The 17,092-nt window shown below is 35.2% G+C and overlaps 2 protein-coding genes across 2 annotated transcripts; both read right to left on the minus strand.

Moving 5' to 3' along the window:
• Positions 1-8,599: 8,599 nt before the first annotated feature.
• LOC140985179 (transcription factor bHLH160-like) lies at positions 8,600-12,535 on the minus strand. Its single transcript, XM_073452948.1, has 3 exons — positions 11,460-12,535; positions 10,611-10,970; positions 8,600-8,802 (listed from the first exon to the last, which is right to left on the minus strand). Exons 1-3 carry the CDS (start codon positions 11,931-11,933, stop codon positions 8,728-8,730), a joined length of 909 nt encoding a protein of 302 aa, XP_073309049.1. The 5' UTR covers positions 11,934-12,535; the 3' UTR covers positions 8,600-8,727.
• An 892-nt stretch (positions 12,536-13,427) lies between these two features.
• LOC140984207 (uncharacterized) lies at positions 13,428-15,890 on the minus strand. Its single transcript, XM_073451459.1, has 3 exons — positions 15,508-15,890; positions 14,752-15,185; positions 13,428-14,325 (listed from the first exon to the last, which is right to left on the minus strand). Exons 1-3 carry the CDS (start codon positions 15,691-15,693, stop codon positions 13,881-13,883), a joined length of 1,065 nt encoding a protein of 354 aa, XP_073307560.1. The 5' UTR covers positions 15,694-15,890; the 3' UTR covers positions 13,428-13,880.
• Between the last annotated feature and the right edge of the window lie 1,202 nt (positions 15,891-17,092).

Below are 17,092 nucleotides of genomic sequence, written 5' to 3' on the forward strand. Positions count from 1 at the left end.
TCATCACTTATTTAATTAATCAATCTCCTTTCCTATTTCCTTCCGTGTATTTAATTAATTTTACACTTGCATATATATATATATATATATATATAGACACACACACACACACACACACACACTCTAGTTAAAAGAATAGAAATTAAATTTAGAAAATTAAAAATTCTTATTTATAATTTTTGTTAATAATCATGTGTATATATAAGTTAAGGTCTTTAGCAGTCCGACCTCGCGATACCAATAAATTTATATTTTACTCATAACTATCATATCTCATCAATTTCAAAAAATTCACATATTATTTCTATAAATTACATGTTTGATATAGTGGTACAATTGTTAATTTGTTATCCAAATAATAATTTAAAAACTATAACAAATATTATCAAACTGTTTCAGGGGTCAGTTTCTATTTTTGTGTATTTACAGGTCTAGTTCGTTTACTCTCTCGAGTTGGACAACTCAAGCTGGATGATATCGCTTTTCATTCAAGACCTAGCTGGACTTGTCTAGCTAGTTATTCCACTGACAAGCTACTTATCTGGACTGAAGACATACATCTCTAAATGGATTGCTTACTTGACCAGCCAACCATTCTGAAGTCAAGATGAATGTGTTCGAGTTGTTTCTACTGATAGTGCATGAATACTTTGTAATCTTGAGCACGAAGCTATGCACTCTACCTATCAGCCAGACATTGTCAGAAGACTATTTGACCAATTATGCGCTATAATCAAAATTGTTCAAAACATTACAATCAGAAGATTTGGACCGTTGTCGATTAACGTATTTTTTGGACAAACAGCAACGGTTTTCTTAAACTGTTGCTATATTTAGCGACGGTTTTGCTTAAACTGTCGCTAAATTTAGCGACGGTTTTAATAAAATCGTCGCAATTTTCAAATTTTGCGACGATTTTGCTTAAACCATCGTTATAATTAGCGACGGTTCTACAAGAAACCGTCGCAAATTGTCTATAGATATCCACGTTTTCGGTCTATTTTCCTCCACTTCACAGCACTTAAAATATTTCTCTCTTAGACAATTTGAGTTTTGATTTAGGGTAAGTTTTTTCGCTTCAATTTTTGGTAAATTGATAAGTATTAGTTAAGATCATGAATATTGTTAGCATAGTCAAATTATAAATGTTTTTTTTAGATTTATTAAATTATAAAAGTAATTTTTTTATTTTACTAAAAAAATTAGCGACGAATTATGTCTAAACCGTCGCTAATTAGTGACCGTTTTTTATGAAGTCGTCGCTACGTAGCGACGGTGTCAAAAACTGTCGCTAATTTTAGCGACGATATATCTTAAACCGTCGCTAATTAGCAACGGCTTAAACAAAACTCGTCGCTAATTTTAGCGAAGGTATATCATAAACCTTCGCTAATTAGCGACGGTTTTTCAAATGATAGCTACGACAACAGATTTTATCCGTTGTCGTTGAACGCACTTTCAACAACACAGTTGATGGGACTTCGTTGAAATGGATGAGCCGGGTAAGGAGCTCCAACGGGTCAAATCAATAATTTATAGTTTTGAGAGAATTTGAGTGAAGATAATGGCTTCAATAGCACCTGCAAACAATGAAAAGAACTCGTGAATGGGCGTCGGAGGGATGTCCGGCGTGGCCACTCCGATGCTTAAGTCAACAGGATACTCAAGCGATAAAACCAATGTAGTCAAGTGATGACTGTGTGATATTGGTGTGAATCAATAAATCTAAATGTAAAGGGAGAACCTGGTATTTATAGTAGAAGAAGCAATGATGACCTCGTTCTTCGTGCTACCTACTAATGATAGTAGGGCGGCTACATTCTGACATGTCAAATCATACACTAGTCACATCCCGCCTGTCTGACTTTGTCAACCACTTGGATTAGTGTCAGAGATAGGACGGTCGCCCACACCTCCTGATGACTTATGTGACACGCCAAAGTCAAGTTGCTCTGACAGATAAGATTGTCCATATTAATATACTCAAGTGTGGTTCAATTCTCGAGGTGGCTCGGGTGGTCGGTTACCCGGGTGCTTGTATAAGAGCACGGGCGTCTGGTTGCCCGGGGAGTAGAGCCCGGGCTTGCACCTGCCCGACTTCAGAAGAATCCATCCTGCAGGTTGACCCTGATCTGGGAATCCATCTGATATCCCGGGTCATCCATGACCCGGGCTCTTACAGGGGTATCATCACACATCCCTTAAATAGTCGGGCTAGAGTCATACTCGCTGTCCCGATTAGTCATGCTTGGATTCCCAAAGAGATGATCAATCTGGTTTTATAAAAGCATCGGGAGCTTCATGTCTCCCAGAGATGGGATGAGGAGCCGGAGTCTCGTGTCTCATGGACTTGAGATAAGATGTTAGGGCCTCGTGTCTCCCGGACTCGAAATGGTCGAGGTATGGAGCCCCGAGCCAGTGTATGGATCCATGGACTTATAAATAACCAAGGTGCGGAGCCTTGGGCCGGGGAACATGTCCCGGGACTTGGAAGTGGTCGAGGTGCGGAGCCCCGAGCCAAGGTGTAGTGCCCTGGGCTTTTAAGAGCCAAGGTGCGGGGCCTTGGGCCAGAGAACATGTCCCGGGACTTGGGAATGATCGATGTGCGGAGCCCCGAGCCAGGTTTGAAAACCCTGGGCTTATAAATAACCAAGGTGCGGAGACTTGGGCCGGAGAACATGTCCCGGGACTTGGGAATGATCGATGTGCGGAGCCCCGAGCCAGGTTTGAGAACCCTGGGCTTATAAATAACCAATGTGCGGAGCCTTGGGCAGGGGAACATGTCCCGGGACTTGGGAATGATCGATGTGCGGAGCCCCGAGCCAGGTTTGAGAACCCTGGGCTTTTTTTTGATAGAGGTGTGGTTCCCCGAGCCATGGTGTAGTGCCCTGGATTTTAGACAATATGCCGGGGCTTGATACCTCCCGGACTTTAAATAATGTGCCGGGGTCTTATATCTCCCTGACTTTCAATATATGGTGCCGGGGCCTCATGTCTCCCGGACTTTCAAGATTTTGCTTTTCCTGTTGTATTAGTTTTATTATAAACCAAATCACTAACCTGGAAATACTGAATCTGAATTCATTTCCGATAGAGTGAAACTTCTCTGGTTGAGCTAAATTAGGTGACTAATATAGCTGTATGCTACTGAGTACATAGCAAATGCTCTTCATGACAATCCGGGATAGCTGCTGAGCTTTGAGCCCATATGAAATCTACATATAAGATTTGAGTGCCAAGCTGGTCGGACTTGTATGTTTGCCAAGCAGAGTTGGGCTTATTTTTGAATGGAACCATATCTACGTCTTGAGCTCAAATTCCCACAGACGGCGCCAATGATGCGATCCTAGTGAAATGGATGAGCCGGGTTGAGTGCTCCCCCGGATCTGCTATCAAGATAATGAAGGGAATAAGAGCAAGGAGATATATCTCTGTAATATGGCTTCAGCTGTAACCTGCACACAAGGAGATGAACTCGTGAATGGGCGCCGCAGAGGTGTCCGGCGTGGCCACTTCGATGCTTAAGTCAGTGAATGACTCAACAAAATACCAATGTAACCAAGTGATGGTTGTGATATTGGTGTAAGAGTGTAGACAATAAAATGAATGAATCTAAATGTAAAGGGAGAACCTGGTATTTATAGTAGGAGATGTAATGATGACCTCGTTCTTCGTGCTACCTACTAATTATAGTAGGACGGCTACATTCTGACATGTCAAATCATACACTAGTCACATCCCGCCTGTCTGACTTTGTCAACCACTTGGATTAGTGTCAGAGATAGGACGGTCGCCCACATCCAATTCTGCTAGTNTTGAATCCGAATTCATTTTCGGTAGAGTGAAACTTCTCTGGTTGAGCTAAATTAGGTGACTAATATAGCTGTATGCTACTGAGTGCATAGCAAATGCCCTTCATGCCAATCCGGGATAGCTGCTGAGCTTTGAGCCCATATGAAATCCACAGATAAGATCTGAGTGCCGAGCTGGTCAGGCTTGTATTTCCAAGTAAACCATATCTACGTCTTGAGCTCAAATTTCCCACAGACGACGCCAATGATGGGACTTCGTTGAAATGGATGAGCCGGGTAAGGAGCTCCAACGGGTCAAATCAATAATTTATAGTTTTTAGGGAATTTGAGTGAAGATAATGGCTTCAATAGCACCTGCAAACAATGAAAAGAACTCGTGAATGGGCGCCGGAGGGGTGTCTGGCGTGGCCACTCCGATGCTTAAGTCAACAGGATACTCAAGCGATAAAACCAATGTAGTTAAGTGATGACTGTGTGATATTGGTGTGAATCAATGAATCTTAATGTAAAGGGAGAACCTGGTATTTATAGTAGAAGAAGCAATGATGACCTCGTTCTTCGTGCTACCTACTAATTATAGTAGGACGGCTAAATTCTGACATGTCAAATCATACACTAGTCACATCCCGCCTGTCTGACTTTGTCAACCACTTGGATTAGTGTCAGAGATAGGACGGTCGTCCACAACTCCTGATGACTTATGTGACACGCCAAAGTCAAGTTGCTCTGACAGATAAGATTGTCCATATTAATATACTCAAGTGTGGTTCAATTCTCGAGGTGGCTCGGGTGGTCGGTTACCCGGGTGCTTGTATAAGAGCCCGGGCGTCTGGTTGCCCGGGGAGTAGAGCCCGGGCTTACACCTGCCAGGATTCAGAAGAATTCATCCTGCAGATTGACCTTGATTTGGGAATCCATCTGATATCCCGGGTCATCCATGACCCGGGCTCTTACAGGGGTATCATCAACAGTCAATGACAACAGTTTTAAATCACCTACGACAACGAATTTTATCCGTTGTCGTTTAGCTTTTTGTTGTAGTGAAAGATTAAAAATATCTCCTTAAAATACAAAGACTCACTCCAGTCTTTCTCATAAGATCAACTTCTCATAACGATCTCTTTCCATATTTGGAATAACGCCAATGAGCATTAATTACTGGGTACTAGCTAGGAAAAGAATGGAGACAAGAGACGTTGCTTTTACTTTGAATAAAAGCAAAATTTAACGTTAGAACAATTTGAACGCTGTGAAGAAGTTCAATTATTAACAAAAATGCTTGCATTCATTCGGAGGACGCAGAACATATAGAAGCCCGATAAAGTTATCTAAGTCTTTTCAAGCACACTTGTTAGTCCATATTCAAGTAGCTCACTCAGAACTCGCATAAATTTCAATCAGATCATCAAGTGCCACACAACCACTCAAGCTATATGATGAAAGCAATCTACACGAGTGTTGTATTAGCTGTTGAATCGAAGGATTTATACAAACACAATTTTTTATTTGCTGAGTTTGTATTAAGAGTTTCAGTTAGACATTGAATAACTCTAGACCAAAGTAAGTTGTTAGAAGTTGTAAAAACAAAGTCTTCTAGTGAATTTCTTCTTAAGTGGAAGAACGAGAGGTATAAAAAGAATTAACTTTGAACATCCATAAAATTCTTTGTATTATTTATTCTTTGCACTTATTTTACCAACTCAACTTGTTAAAATTGAAGTCAAGTAAATATAGTGATTCACTAGATCCCAAACTTTTTCGCACTTTGAAAAAGTATTTTCAAATTAATGTCCAGCTACATCTAGCTAAGTCGAGAAAATTAAAGGTTTTAGTAGCTAACAACTATTAAGGCCAGCTCGAGGGCTAGCTCAAGTTTTTGTCAGAAATTGTTAAAGCGTTTATTTATTCATCTCTCTCTTAACATATTTTTGATCCTAACAATCACAGATCCTATATATAAAAAAAACTAATCGTACAAGAATGCAACATCTACATGCAACACCCAAAATCACTCACAAAACCCGCATGACTATTTTTATTTAAACTGTGAATTTATTTAATTTGTTAATTGAATATTTGAAAGTTTATGAGTTTTATTACTAACTGGATTCGAGAGAAATTTTTAATTTTTCAGGGATGAGTTTGAGACTTTGCTGGGAAAGGAGGTCAGAAAACGATCAAAGTCTTTAAAAAAAAGTATAAAGTTTTAATGAAGCAATTACTAAATTTAAAAATGTACACCCACCCTTTACTTGAATAATTGAAATACTAGGACTCAAGCTTTTAATTTTCTTTCCCCGATACAAAAAAAAAAAAAAAAAAAAAAAAAANCACACAAATTTTCTGAAATTGTTGAAGAAAACAAGCTTCTTTCTGGTGTTCTTTGATCCCTGGGTTCCAAAGTTTGAACCAACTCACTTTAAAACTCAAGGCAAGTGATGCTTCACCATTTGACGTACCAATTGAAACATATTACAATGATTTTTTTTATTGCAATCTATGTGTTTAATTAGATGTCTTCTGTAAATTTTATGGTATATATGATCTATAAAGTTTTGACATTTTTGGGATAATTTGATGATGTTTTTCATTGTGGTGACAAGTTAGTTTAATTTTTTATGAAAGGGTTGAAGGAGCAAGGTGTGTGGGTGTGTGAGTGGTGTCGAATGTCGATCGGGTAGCGTGAACAATAATTGGGTAGCTTATAAAGTTTTTAATTCTCGGGCAGCTAGTTGAGATTTTAGGGTAGCTCGTTGAAATTTTAGATCTCCGGAAAACTTATTGAGATTTTAGAACTTCCGGGCAACACGAACAAAATCGGAACAAAGTGAGTAAAAGCAAAAGAAAGGAAGAATAAAAGAACATGCAGTAATTCGATCGAATTTTAACAGAGTTACACATATTCTTTAAAACATACATATGCCCACTTTCAGTTCTTGGATAAAAAATGTGAACATCCTTTGATTCTAGGTGCTCGAACAAGACTCAAACGTCGGACGAAACTTCGCTCGATTGTGGACAGGACTTGCCGACTTGCTCGAGTTTTCTGCTACTAGACTTGCCAAAGTTGGACAGGAAGTTCTACACCTAGAAAACTTTGAGATTGACAGAATAGTGACTCGAAATGGCAGCCTCTTATTGCTTGTTGAAATTCGAAATTTCAGAATGTAGTGTTGGTTTTGGTGTGTCATTTTTTTTTTCTCCAGATTTTGTATGGTATTTATAAAGCACAAAATGGTAGTCTAAAGGGAAACCTCACACACGTTTTAATTGGCTCCAAAGGCACCTTAAATTGTATGATAATTGTGGTCAAAGTTGATGCATTTTAGGGATCGCATCGATGACCTTCTTACATCATAAATGTGTCTAACTTCAAGCTGAAATTGGCAGCTTAACTTTTGAATTTTAGGAGCTGAAATCTTGGCTGGAAATCATGAATTCATGAGCAGAAAAATTCAAGTTCATGAGTTACCACAATTCGAGCTTTGCGAGTTTGCAAAGTTTCGAACTTCTTGAGCTGAAATTTTCATGAGTTTCTTGAGATAATTTGATATTCCTTGAGCTGAATTTCATTGCTCACATGATTTGCATTTTAAAAATTCAACTCATCATAGCTATTAGACTCTGTTACATCTCATTATAAAACTAATTAAATATTAACTTTTTACCCATGTAGAATGAAATATTACTAAGTTATCACTTTTATTCTTCTCAAAATTGTATGAAATAATAATAATAATTTTATGCGTAACACATGCATGTGTCATGGTCGCTTGTAATAACAATTATTTTAATGTCGATAATATTGAGTTTTTATAAAAATAAAAATAAAATTAATTGCAAGAATAGGGTGATTTCCTAGAGTTTTTAAAAATAATGAAAAATATGATAGATCGGGAGGTGTAAATTTTTATTTAAAAAAAAACATGCATCACGATATAGGTGGAACTTTTTTTTTTAAAAAAAATTAATGGAAAAAATATCATATTTTTGGCTAATTAGTAAGATCCGATGAACAATAACATAAATCCAATTAATACACTTTGATATAGTTTAGTAAAAAACCAATTTTTTTTAAATATTTTATTAAAAAAAAACTGGTGGCGTGCATTAATAGGGATTTAGAGCCAAAATCTTTTGTAAAACTAATTTTTTTTAAAGTAGAGTTTCGTTTTTTTTTAAAAAAAGAAAAATTTAATCCAAGACAGAAATAAGTCACATTTCTCAAATCATCATCATAATTTAATGGAAGAACACCTTAGAGTAATTTATTTCTTAGATTCATAACAGCTATTACAAAATAGTGAGAAACTTACATTTTTACTGTTTTCATTCCAATGTGTCTTGTACTCTCATGTCATGTAAGTCTGAACATCAAAAAAATACATGTCTGCAATGTTTGGCATCATTTTAGCAATATTCGGGTTTGAAATCATCATTTTTCGATTTCATGTCAATATTTTTCGGTGTCATGTTAGTAATCCGATAAATAAAAATTATTAAGATTTGAAAAGGTACATCTTAATAGACTAATGACATGAACTAATTGACAACATTATCAAAATAAAAAAAAAACACGCAAATTACAAAAACAAAATACAATTTCAATTGAAATAAACAAATAGCCTGACAACCCAACACACACCTCATTTTCCAAGTAATTTTCTCTTTTTCTTAATTTTATAATATATATTTTTTGTGCTATACATATTTTCATTAATTATTTTTGAATCAGACAATTCTTCCTTTTCTATAATCAAATATTTGACATAGGTTACATAAGATTCATACGATAATGTATCTATATTTACCAACTTAATTGTTGATCGAACACATACAGTATGCATATAAATTATTTCTAATATCTCTTTAGAAACATATTTCTATACAAATAAAAATTGAATAATTGATTTCATCACCTTAGCCAAGAAAGAAGCTTTTCTCTCAGTTCTTCCGCGTAGTCTTCATCTTCGGACAAGTTTCCATTAACCTGAGTTTAAAAAAAAAAAAGAACAAAAAGAAAAATAAAATATATTATTATAAGTTTTCAGCTGCTATAGTTTTAGAAATTTACGTATATAATTAAACTGAAGAAGTGCCAAAAATGACGTAAATCTGATTATGCGAAAGAGTAGGTCTCTTGTGAGACGGTCTCACGAATCTTAATCTGTGAGACGGGTCAACCCTACCGATATTTACAATAAAAAATAATATTCTTAGCATAAAAAGTAATACTTTTTCATGGATGACCCAAATAAGAGATTCGACCCATTAAATTGATCCGTGAGACCGTCTCACTAGAGTTTTTGTGTATGTTGAAATCATTAATGCAAAATTTCCATAATTTTCTAACAGTTAGTTAATTTTATTTCTAAATTTATGAGCTCGGATATCTTTATGATAAGAACCAGCTGGAGCAATGCATTTGAGATCCCCCTAACCAAATAGCTAACCTGATAAAGTCATGAAACTTTGTTAGATCAAACCCTCAGCTCATATATACGAAAAATTTGATCCCACATGTGCAGCACTGCACGGGCTAGGATGTTGATCACATATGTCATTTTTTGACACTTGTCAATATCCTAGTCCGTGCAGGCAGTCTGCATGGGCAGGATCGAACAAACTCATATATATTGATTGCATTTTTCCAATATATATCAAGGGAAACTTATCTTTTGGTCACCTATGTTTGCCTCTCTTTTTTATTTTGGTACTTTAATATTGTCAAATATTAGTTTTAATCTGTTTTTTAAATTGAAATTTTAGTCTTCTCTGAAGGGCACTAATGTGACACTAATGCGGCACTGACCTTGTGTAGTATCACATGAGCAATCTAGATAAAATGACTAAAATTGACAAAAATATAAAGATATAAGACTAAAACTGAAATTTGATAACATAGATGACCAAAATCACAAAATGACTAAAGTACATGACCAAAAATGTAGTTTCTTCATATATTATTATAATTTTGTTGAATTTGTCAATCCATGATTAATTTAAAAATTACTTATGTTAAAGTATTTAGAAAATGGGTTTTCAAGAGAAAAATGGGTTTCAAAATATTTTGTTGGCCCATAAACTGACATGAGGAAAACTTGTCGTCAAGAGAAAAAATCGAAATAGTGATTCAAGATCTAGATGGATCCCTTGCTAATATCAAAGAAGGATGATTCTATTTCCAACTCCATTAATTTTGATATAGGGAACGAAAATGAATATATATGTCATTTCATTCTCAGACATGTGACTCTAAAATTGGTAAAAACCTAAAATACAAACTAGAAAAATCGAAAATCATATCGAACCATAATCCAAATTTCTTGTTTTGGTTTTATAACGTAAAACAAAAATTATCGTGTTTGGATTATAGTTTTATATACTTCAAAGCCGAACCAAGTTGAACTTAAGCTTAAAACACTTCGTTTCCTGAAATTTAAATGAACTTTATTAAATTCAAATCTAGACTCAAAAAGTTATCCAACTATAAAGAGTACTTTTATTCAATTAATTTGAAACTTCAAACCCTTGAACCCTACAACTTAATACTGTAATTAAGGTTGTACAAATTGTATTTTCCCAAAAAAAAAAAAAAAGATTGTACAAATGTGTGCTTGTATAGTACAATTGCAGTACATTTTCAGCATGAATTTGTTAATTATTTTTAGGCACTCCAAAAAAGATGCCTATTCGTCCTTACCATGTTCAAAATTCCTTGGAAATATTATAAAATATCGTTGCTGGGGACCAACGAACAGACAATTAGGAAAACATAGATACAAAGAATTTACATACCTGAATATGCAGATGGAGACAGATTCTACTCTCACCCACACAAAGTGTCGAAGCACCGATGATGATAAACGATCCTTCGTCTCCCACTTTCTGCAACATATTTGCGAACACCGAATCCTTTCGATGTTCGTCGTTTAAGCTCGGCATGCAAATTTGGACGATTGCTTCATTTCGATTGACTCTAGAGATGGAAATGGAGCGATCTCCATCAAGATTTGAAGTGGGATTTTCATTGTTTTTTGGTGACGATTCTTGTTGATGGTAACTTTGTTTCTTGGACTTCAATTCTTGGACCTGATTTTGCAGCTCTGGGATGTATTTCAGTGCTCTATCCACTATTGATGGTGCACTCCACTTCTTCTGCGAGATGTACGTAAGTAAATTTAGAGAGAGGGAGAGGGTTGCATGTGAAGTTTGAAATCATTTTCATTTGTTTAAATAATTTAAACAACGAAAATTCAAATTCAATGTATCTTCACAATAAATTGTACTGACCAGACTACGATGAATTTCAAATGACTTTAATATTTAGTTTGGTAGAGAGGGACACACTGAAATCGGAACAGGTTGATGAGACGATCGGGAAGAGGGCTATATAAAAAGATAAGTTTTTGTGACAAAGTTTGAATTTTTACTAAAATTTTATGAAAATAGATTAAAAAGAAAAAAAGGAAAATCATATAGAGTGGGGACAATCACTCCTTATTGGGTTCTTTTAATTATAAGATAAGATTGAGATTAAACTTTATATGATCATTTTATGTCGTTTTAATTTGAAATCATAGTATATGAATTAAATAATAACTAATAACAATTAAAAACAAAGTTCTAATGATAAATAAGAGAAACCTTTGATCGTCTGGAATCGGGAAGTAATGCTCGTAGAGCGAGGAAGGATGCGTTGATCTTCATCCTTCTGATTCTCTCCTTAGCATTATGATCCATCTTCTTTGTAACTGATGTCCCTTCCTGCAAACCTATTTGCTCCAATGTTGAAGTTTCTTTACAATTACTACTTTTAGTACTCTTCCTCTTCGTTTTCTTGGAATTAGGGTTGCTGATTCTCTTCGTTTTCAAGCCCTTACCCAACGTCCCTTGTTGTTTACTCGCCAAATTTTGTTCCTCATCTTCATAAACAGATTCCGAAATCTTCGTGCCAGTTAGGTTAATCTCACAGTAACTAGGCTGATCATTCTCGCTCGGTGGCCGTGATATTTCTTGATATGTTTGCGTTAATGAATCATCCAATGCATCAAAATGGCTCAAGAATTCAGAATCCATGTTACTAATCTCGTAAGCATCAGTAAGAGGTAAAATCGACATGTTTTAGAGTATGAAAATGGGAAATTTTCCAAAATAAATCTCCCTCAAACACTAGTGATATAATGAAAAACCTAATTTTGTTGGACGTACTCGAATTGCGGCGACGACGACGACGATCTCGTTAGAGAAACCCACTTTATATTTTTGTGTGCGCTGATTATCTCTCAAGTATGAGTACATATATATGTATACGATTACAGATATATCATAAGAGATCAAAAGTAATCAATTTAGAGATTATAAATAAGAACTTTGGGACTTTAATGGAGAAATGAACAGTTTTGTAGCATCAGTAACATATTTCAACAAAAGATCGATATATTTATACATATGATTTTCTTGATGAATATCATCTAAAATCAAGAAAAATTTTGGGACACTATATATATACACACACACTATATATACGTGAGATTAAAGTCGAAATTACCAAGAAAATCTAGATGGAATCAAACGAAAACAAAAGATTAGTTAGCAACAGATGATCTCTAATTTCAAGAATGGAGAATCAAGATCAGAAAATGGGAGAAATAATTAAGAGGGAAAAAGAAGAAAGATGCCTCAACATCCTTTCATCAAGTCAAAGTAAAAGAATCTAAAAAAAAAAAAAAAAAAAAAAAANTAATTGGCATATAAAATTCGAAAGTCAATTGCAAAATGTATATAAAGAGAATATTTAAAAGATTTAATATGGGGAGTGATACACAAATTATGCCTTCATGACTAGAAAAAAATAATGTTATATTTTGTACGAATTAATTAATTAAATATCTATATTAAATGTATTTTTTTTGGTGATAAGCTCTAATTAATTGCCAAGAGTTGATTAACTCAGCAAATTTTTATTGGCAAAAACTTATGTGAGACGGTCTCACGGGTCGTATTTTGTGAGACAAATCTCTTATTTGGGTCATCCATAAAAAATATTACTTTTTATGCTAAATGTTTTACTTTTTATTGTGAATATCGGTAGGGTTGACAATTCTCACAGATAAATATTCGTGATACCGTCTCGCAAGAGACTTACTCATTTGTATTAGCTAAAGATTTCGTACAACAATTTAATAAAGTGAAATCTGTATTTGTTACAAAAAAAAATATACAAAAACTTTTTAAAAGAGAAGATAATATAAATAATATCTTAATTATAAAGCTTTGCTTAATTGATTGTTTAAGATATATACTGTTATGCAGTACAATACATAGAAAGCTAGTACATTGCCATGCATGTTGAAGTACACTCATTAATATTAATTCTCTAAATTAAATTAATAAAATGGAATAAAAATTCACTTCTTCCTAATTTAAAAAAATGGAAAGAGCTAGGAAATTAAATAGAGAGAATAATTTATTATCTCAATATATTTTTAGAGGATGCAAAAATAAATTATTATATGATCATCCGTAGCTTCAAAACGCTGCGTTTCAGTTTTCAGCTGCTACTGAAAGAAGAAGAAGAAGAAGCCGTCTCCGCCTTCAACCTCGCCGTGGCGTCTCGTAAGCTTCTCCTTCACTTCAGTGGTAGTTCGGCTGTTGATTTATTTAGAATTCAAGATCTTTCTCTTCTGCAAAGCCCTTGTGTTGTGAGGAATAAATGGGTCGAAACTTGCTTCGTCCTTCCTAGTCGAATCGCCTTCTTCACTGCTTTCAGTTATTTTGAGGCTTTGTCTTCTTCTTATTTATATATTTAGGGTATATATATATATATATATATATATCATAAGAAGTAAATGGAAAGTAGTTGTGGGTAAGGAAGAAAAACTCATCCTTTTCCGTTTATCTTCATCTTCTGATCTCCATGTCTAGATCAAAGTGTTACACTTTCTGGGATTGCGAGAATACATATAATTACAATCCTAACCACCTAAAACTAAATGCATCTACGCAATCTCCCTGCCCACATGAGGAAATAACCATGAGATAGCAGGGAAAAGAACGAGAAAGAAATCAGATACATTCTTCTAAAATACTAACAACTTCCGAACGTTGTTCGTCGCTCAATTCTTTGGGGAATTCAACCAGAAACTTGAGTCTAAGGTCTCCTCTCATCCCTTCTTCTTTGGATTTAGGCATGCCTTGTCCTGGGATGGTCTTTTCGTATCCGGGATATATAATATCATCTATTGACAAGGTTATATGCCCTCCTCCTAAAAGAGGGACAGGAATTGTGGATCCTGTGAGTGCCTGCACCAAAGGGACTTCAACTCCTAGTTCCAAATCGTCGCCTTCTCGTTTGAATAGCGGGTGTCTTTTCTCATCGATTACGAAGATTATGTCAGCTGGAAGAGTGCCCGGTCTCTCGTCTCCTTTCCCTTCAAATGTGATCTTTGTTCCTTTTCTCCACCCTGGCTTCACTCTGATCATTAGTATCTCTTCTTCTTCAACAAAGAACCTGTCATTTTAAAATGACGAGTCTTATAGTAGGCGTAGCCAATGAAATTTTTAGTTATACCCTTCTTTTGGTTAATATTTCCAATATTCCGTTGGACTTGTCGTTCCATTTATGCTACTCCATGTGTGATTGGCATTGCAGTTAGAAGAGATATATAGCCTATTTTCATTAATTTGCTTCCCGGATAGAAATGTGAACAATCATATTTTCATGTGTAATCTGTTTTATAAAAATTGCCCGTACATTGAGATTTACTTGGTTATCTTTATATTTAGGTCATTCCAAGATTTTGGTTGCCGTGAAATCAAAATCACTTCTTCTCTCGATGTTTCAAGTTAAAATTTAAAAGGGAGAGCGACCATGTAGAGGGAGAAAGCCAAAAACCTTTAAAAAGAAGAGAAATGTATAAGTTACACTCTTTCGTACCCGGTATTGGAGATGACATCCCTTGTGATCTTGATCTTTTTAACACTTCCAACGCACAACTCTTCAAGCGTGCATTCAAGCTTCTTCTCTATTGGTTGAGGTTTTCTCCGAACAGCTGATTGTGAAAAGAAAATCGGGGTTGTGCTTCGACGGCTTGTGACTTTCGATAGAACAGCTTGTTCTTTTGGTGTGCTAGGAGTGGGAGGAGTGCCATTTGGACTAGTCTTAGTAAATGATGCATAGAACTCAGCTGATGTAGGAGTTATGCTTCCTGTTAAAGGGCTGATCCGGCTTGTGGTACGCGAAAGCAGCTTCGGACTAGAAATGTGAAATTCTCCATCTTGAATATCATATGACTTTTTCTTTGGTGTTTGTGGTTCATGATGGTCCCCGTTGCAGGCATTTGCTTCTTCTCTTTTCTTGGTACTAATAGCCTGAAAATTATTCAAAAAATAACATAAACAAAAGTATTCACGTATGTCAATGATTTGTAGCTCATCTGACATCAAGATGTCAAAGTTGAGACGAGACACGGTTATAATATTCTTATCCTCAACTAAAAAAAAAGGTATTCATGTGTGCCATTGTAATATCGATATATGAGAAGGGATTCATTAGCTTGTATCGTACAATGCAGGGCCGGATTGGACCTCGAAGACGAGTTATGTCAAATGAGAATAACTATATGCCATCGATGTAATTCCTAATAACATTCATTCGAATTCTTAGATAGCATGGAAATGGGGACGTACACACCCTATACGCTTGATTGATGGAGCTAAACTTGGCTTCTGCTTCGGCTTTGTTCGATGGATTTCTATCTGGATGCCATTTCATTACAAGTGATTTATATGCTTTGCCAACATCTGAGAGGGATGCAGTTCTTGAAATTCCAAGAATTCCGTAAAAATTGGGAGTAGGTGACTTCGGAGGATCTCCCATGAAAGGGTGGGTAAAATGGAGGAAAAAGAAAGAAAAGTTGGGTTGCAGGGAGAGACAAAGGGGGAAATGGAAGGAATGCAAGAAAATGGAGATTTTGTCCAAACAAATGTGTGATCAAAGGAAAATAAGATATTCCAAGAATGAAGCGCCTCGTTAGGAGCTTTTTACTGGGCCATGTTTTGTTGAGATGGAAGAACGTACGAGTCATTTTCTTCAACATTTTCATTATTTTCACACTATTTCTTTTTCATATAATATAGTTAGATTAATAATTAGAATCCCATTTTAAATTTTAGTAAAAATTACAAATTTGATTATATATACGTCTTTTTGCAATTTTGACTGATAAAATTTGTGTTTTAGCCCGCTATTTTGTATTTTTTGTGATTTTAGTTCTTTTTCGATAATACCAATATGACAATGAATCGATGTTAACACGACGACACTCCCACGATGTAATATCACTATTTTCAATGAAAAATTAATAAAATTACTAAAAATTGAGATATATGTCAATAAAACTTAAGTTTAATAATATAAAGACCACAATTACAAAGATAAAACATATAGAACGAAAATTACCATTTTTCTTGAATTTTATGTCAAAATTAAAAATAAAAAAAAAAACCTAGTATATCTCTGGTGCACCAATCAATAAAGATTAGCCTTTTATCCCCTAAAAATTAGGGAAACAAGCTGGGCTGGAAACATTTGGGCTATATTAAGTAAAAGGTTTCACTCGAAAAATCTTAATTTCTAATTCAACCCATCTAATTCCCATACCCCGTAGCCTGACCTTAACTACAAGTTCACAACATAAACAATGTGTGGCCATCATCAAGGACTCCTTTAATTTTCTTGGTTGAGTTCAAGTTAGCTTAAGAGTATTATAATTTAAATATGATGACCTAAATTTTGACATATTAGCACTATAAACATTAATATTTTTCGGGAACGTTGGGTTTTGTTCGCTCCTACGAGATCATGATGTTCCTCGCTCAGTCATTCCAGACTTTTAGTTCCACTCATTCAATTGTGATATCTTGCTAGTGTTAGGTTCAAACGCTTACTAATAGGTCAAAAGTTATAGTTGTTAATCAAGTCGCAATTTTATTTTCTTATACTTGTGAAGTGCACATACTTGAGTTTTAATGGGTCGAGCTGTTAGGCATTTGAGTTCGGGGTGGTGCATGTCTATCTGATGGTGTTTTCTCATATATCTTATACATCAATCTTATCTTTTTTTTACCGTCGGTCCTGTTCCTAGTAGAGACAATATTAACCGTTATAATCTTTAATGAAGACTACATTTGTTCCCCGAATTAATTAGTTAAAATCGAAATGTCTAATATCGCCAAAATTGATATAGCATGAATGGCATTGTACTAAAAATTGTCGC

Source organism: Primulina huaijiensis, chromosome 9, assembly GCF_012295235.1.
Source record: "Primulina huaijiensis isolate GDHJ02 chromosome 9, ASM1229523v2, whole genome shotgun sequence".
NCBI lineage: Eukaryota > Viridiplantae > Streptophyta > Magnoliopsida > Lamiales > Gesneriaceae > Primulina > Primulina huaijiensis.

What these genes read in the sequence shown, in the direction of transcription:
- LOC140985179 (XM_073452948.1), bottom strand. Translation starts at nt 11,933, where the DNA reads ATGTCGATTTTACCTCTTACTGATGCTTACGAGATTAGTAACATGGAT. An exon ending in CCGATTCCAGACGATCAAAG is followed by an intron (nt 10,971 to 11,459) that starts GTTTCTCTTATT and finishes TACATCTCGCAG; the next exon opens with AAGAAGTGGAGTGCACCATC. An exon ending in GTCTCCATCTGCATATTCAG is followed by an intron (nt 8,803 to 10,610) that starts GTATGTAAATTC and finishes TTTTAAACTCAG; the next exon opens with GTTAATGGAAACTTGTCCGA.
- LOC140984207 (XM_073451459.1), bottom strand. Translation starts at nt 15,693, where the DNA reads ATGGGAGATCCTCCGAAGTCACCTACTCCCAATTTTTACGGAATTCTT. An exon ending in CCATCAATCAAGCGTATAGG is followed by an intron (nt 15,186 to 15,507) that starts GTGTGTACGTCC and finishes AATAATTTTCAG; the next exon opens with GCTATTAGTACCAAGAAAAG. An exon ending in GATGTCATCTCCAATACCGG is followed by an intron (nt 14,326 to 14,751) that starts GTACGAAAGAGT and finishes TTAAAATGACAG; the next exon opens with GTTCTTTGTTGAAGAAGAAG.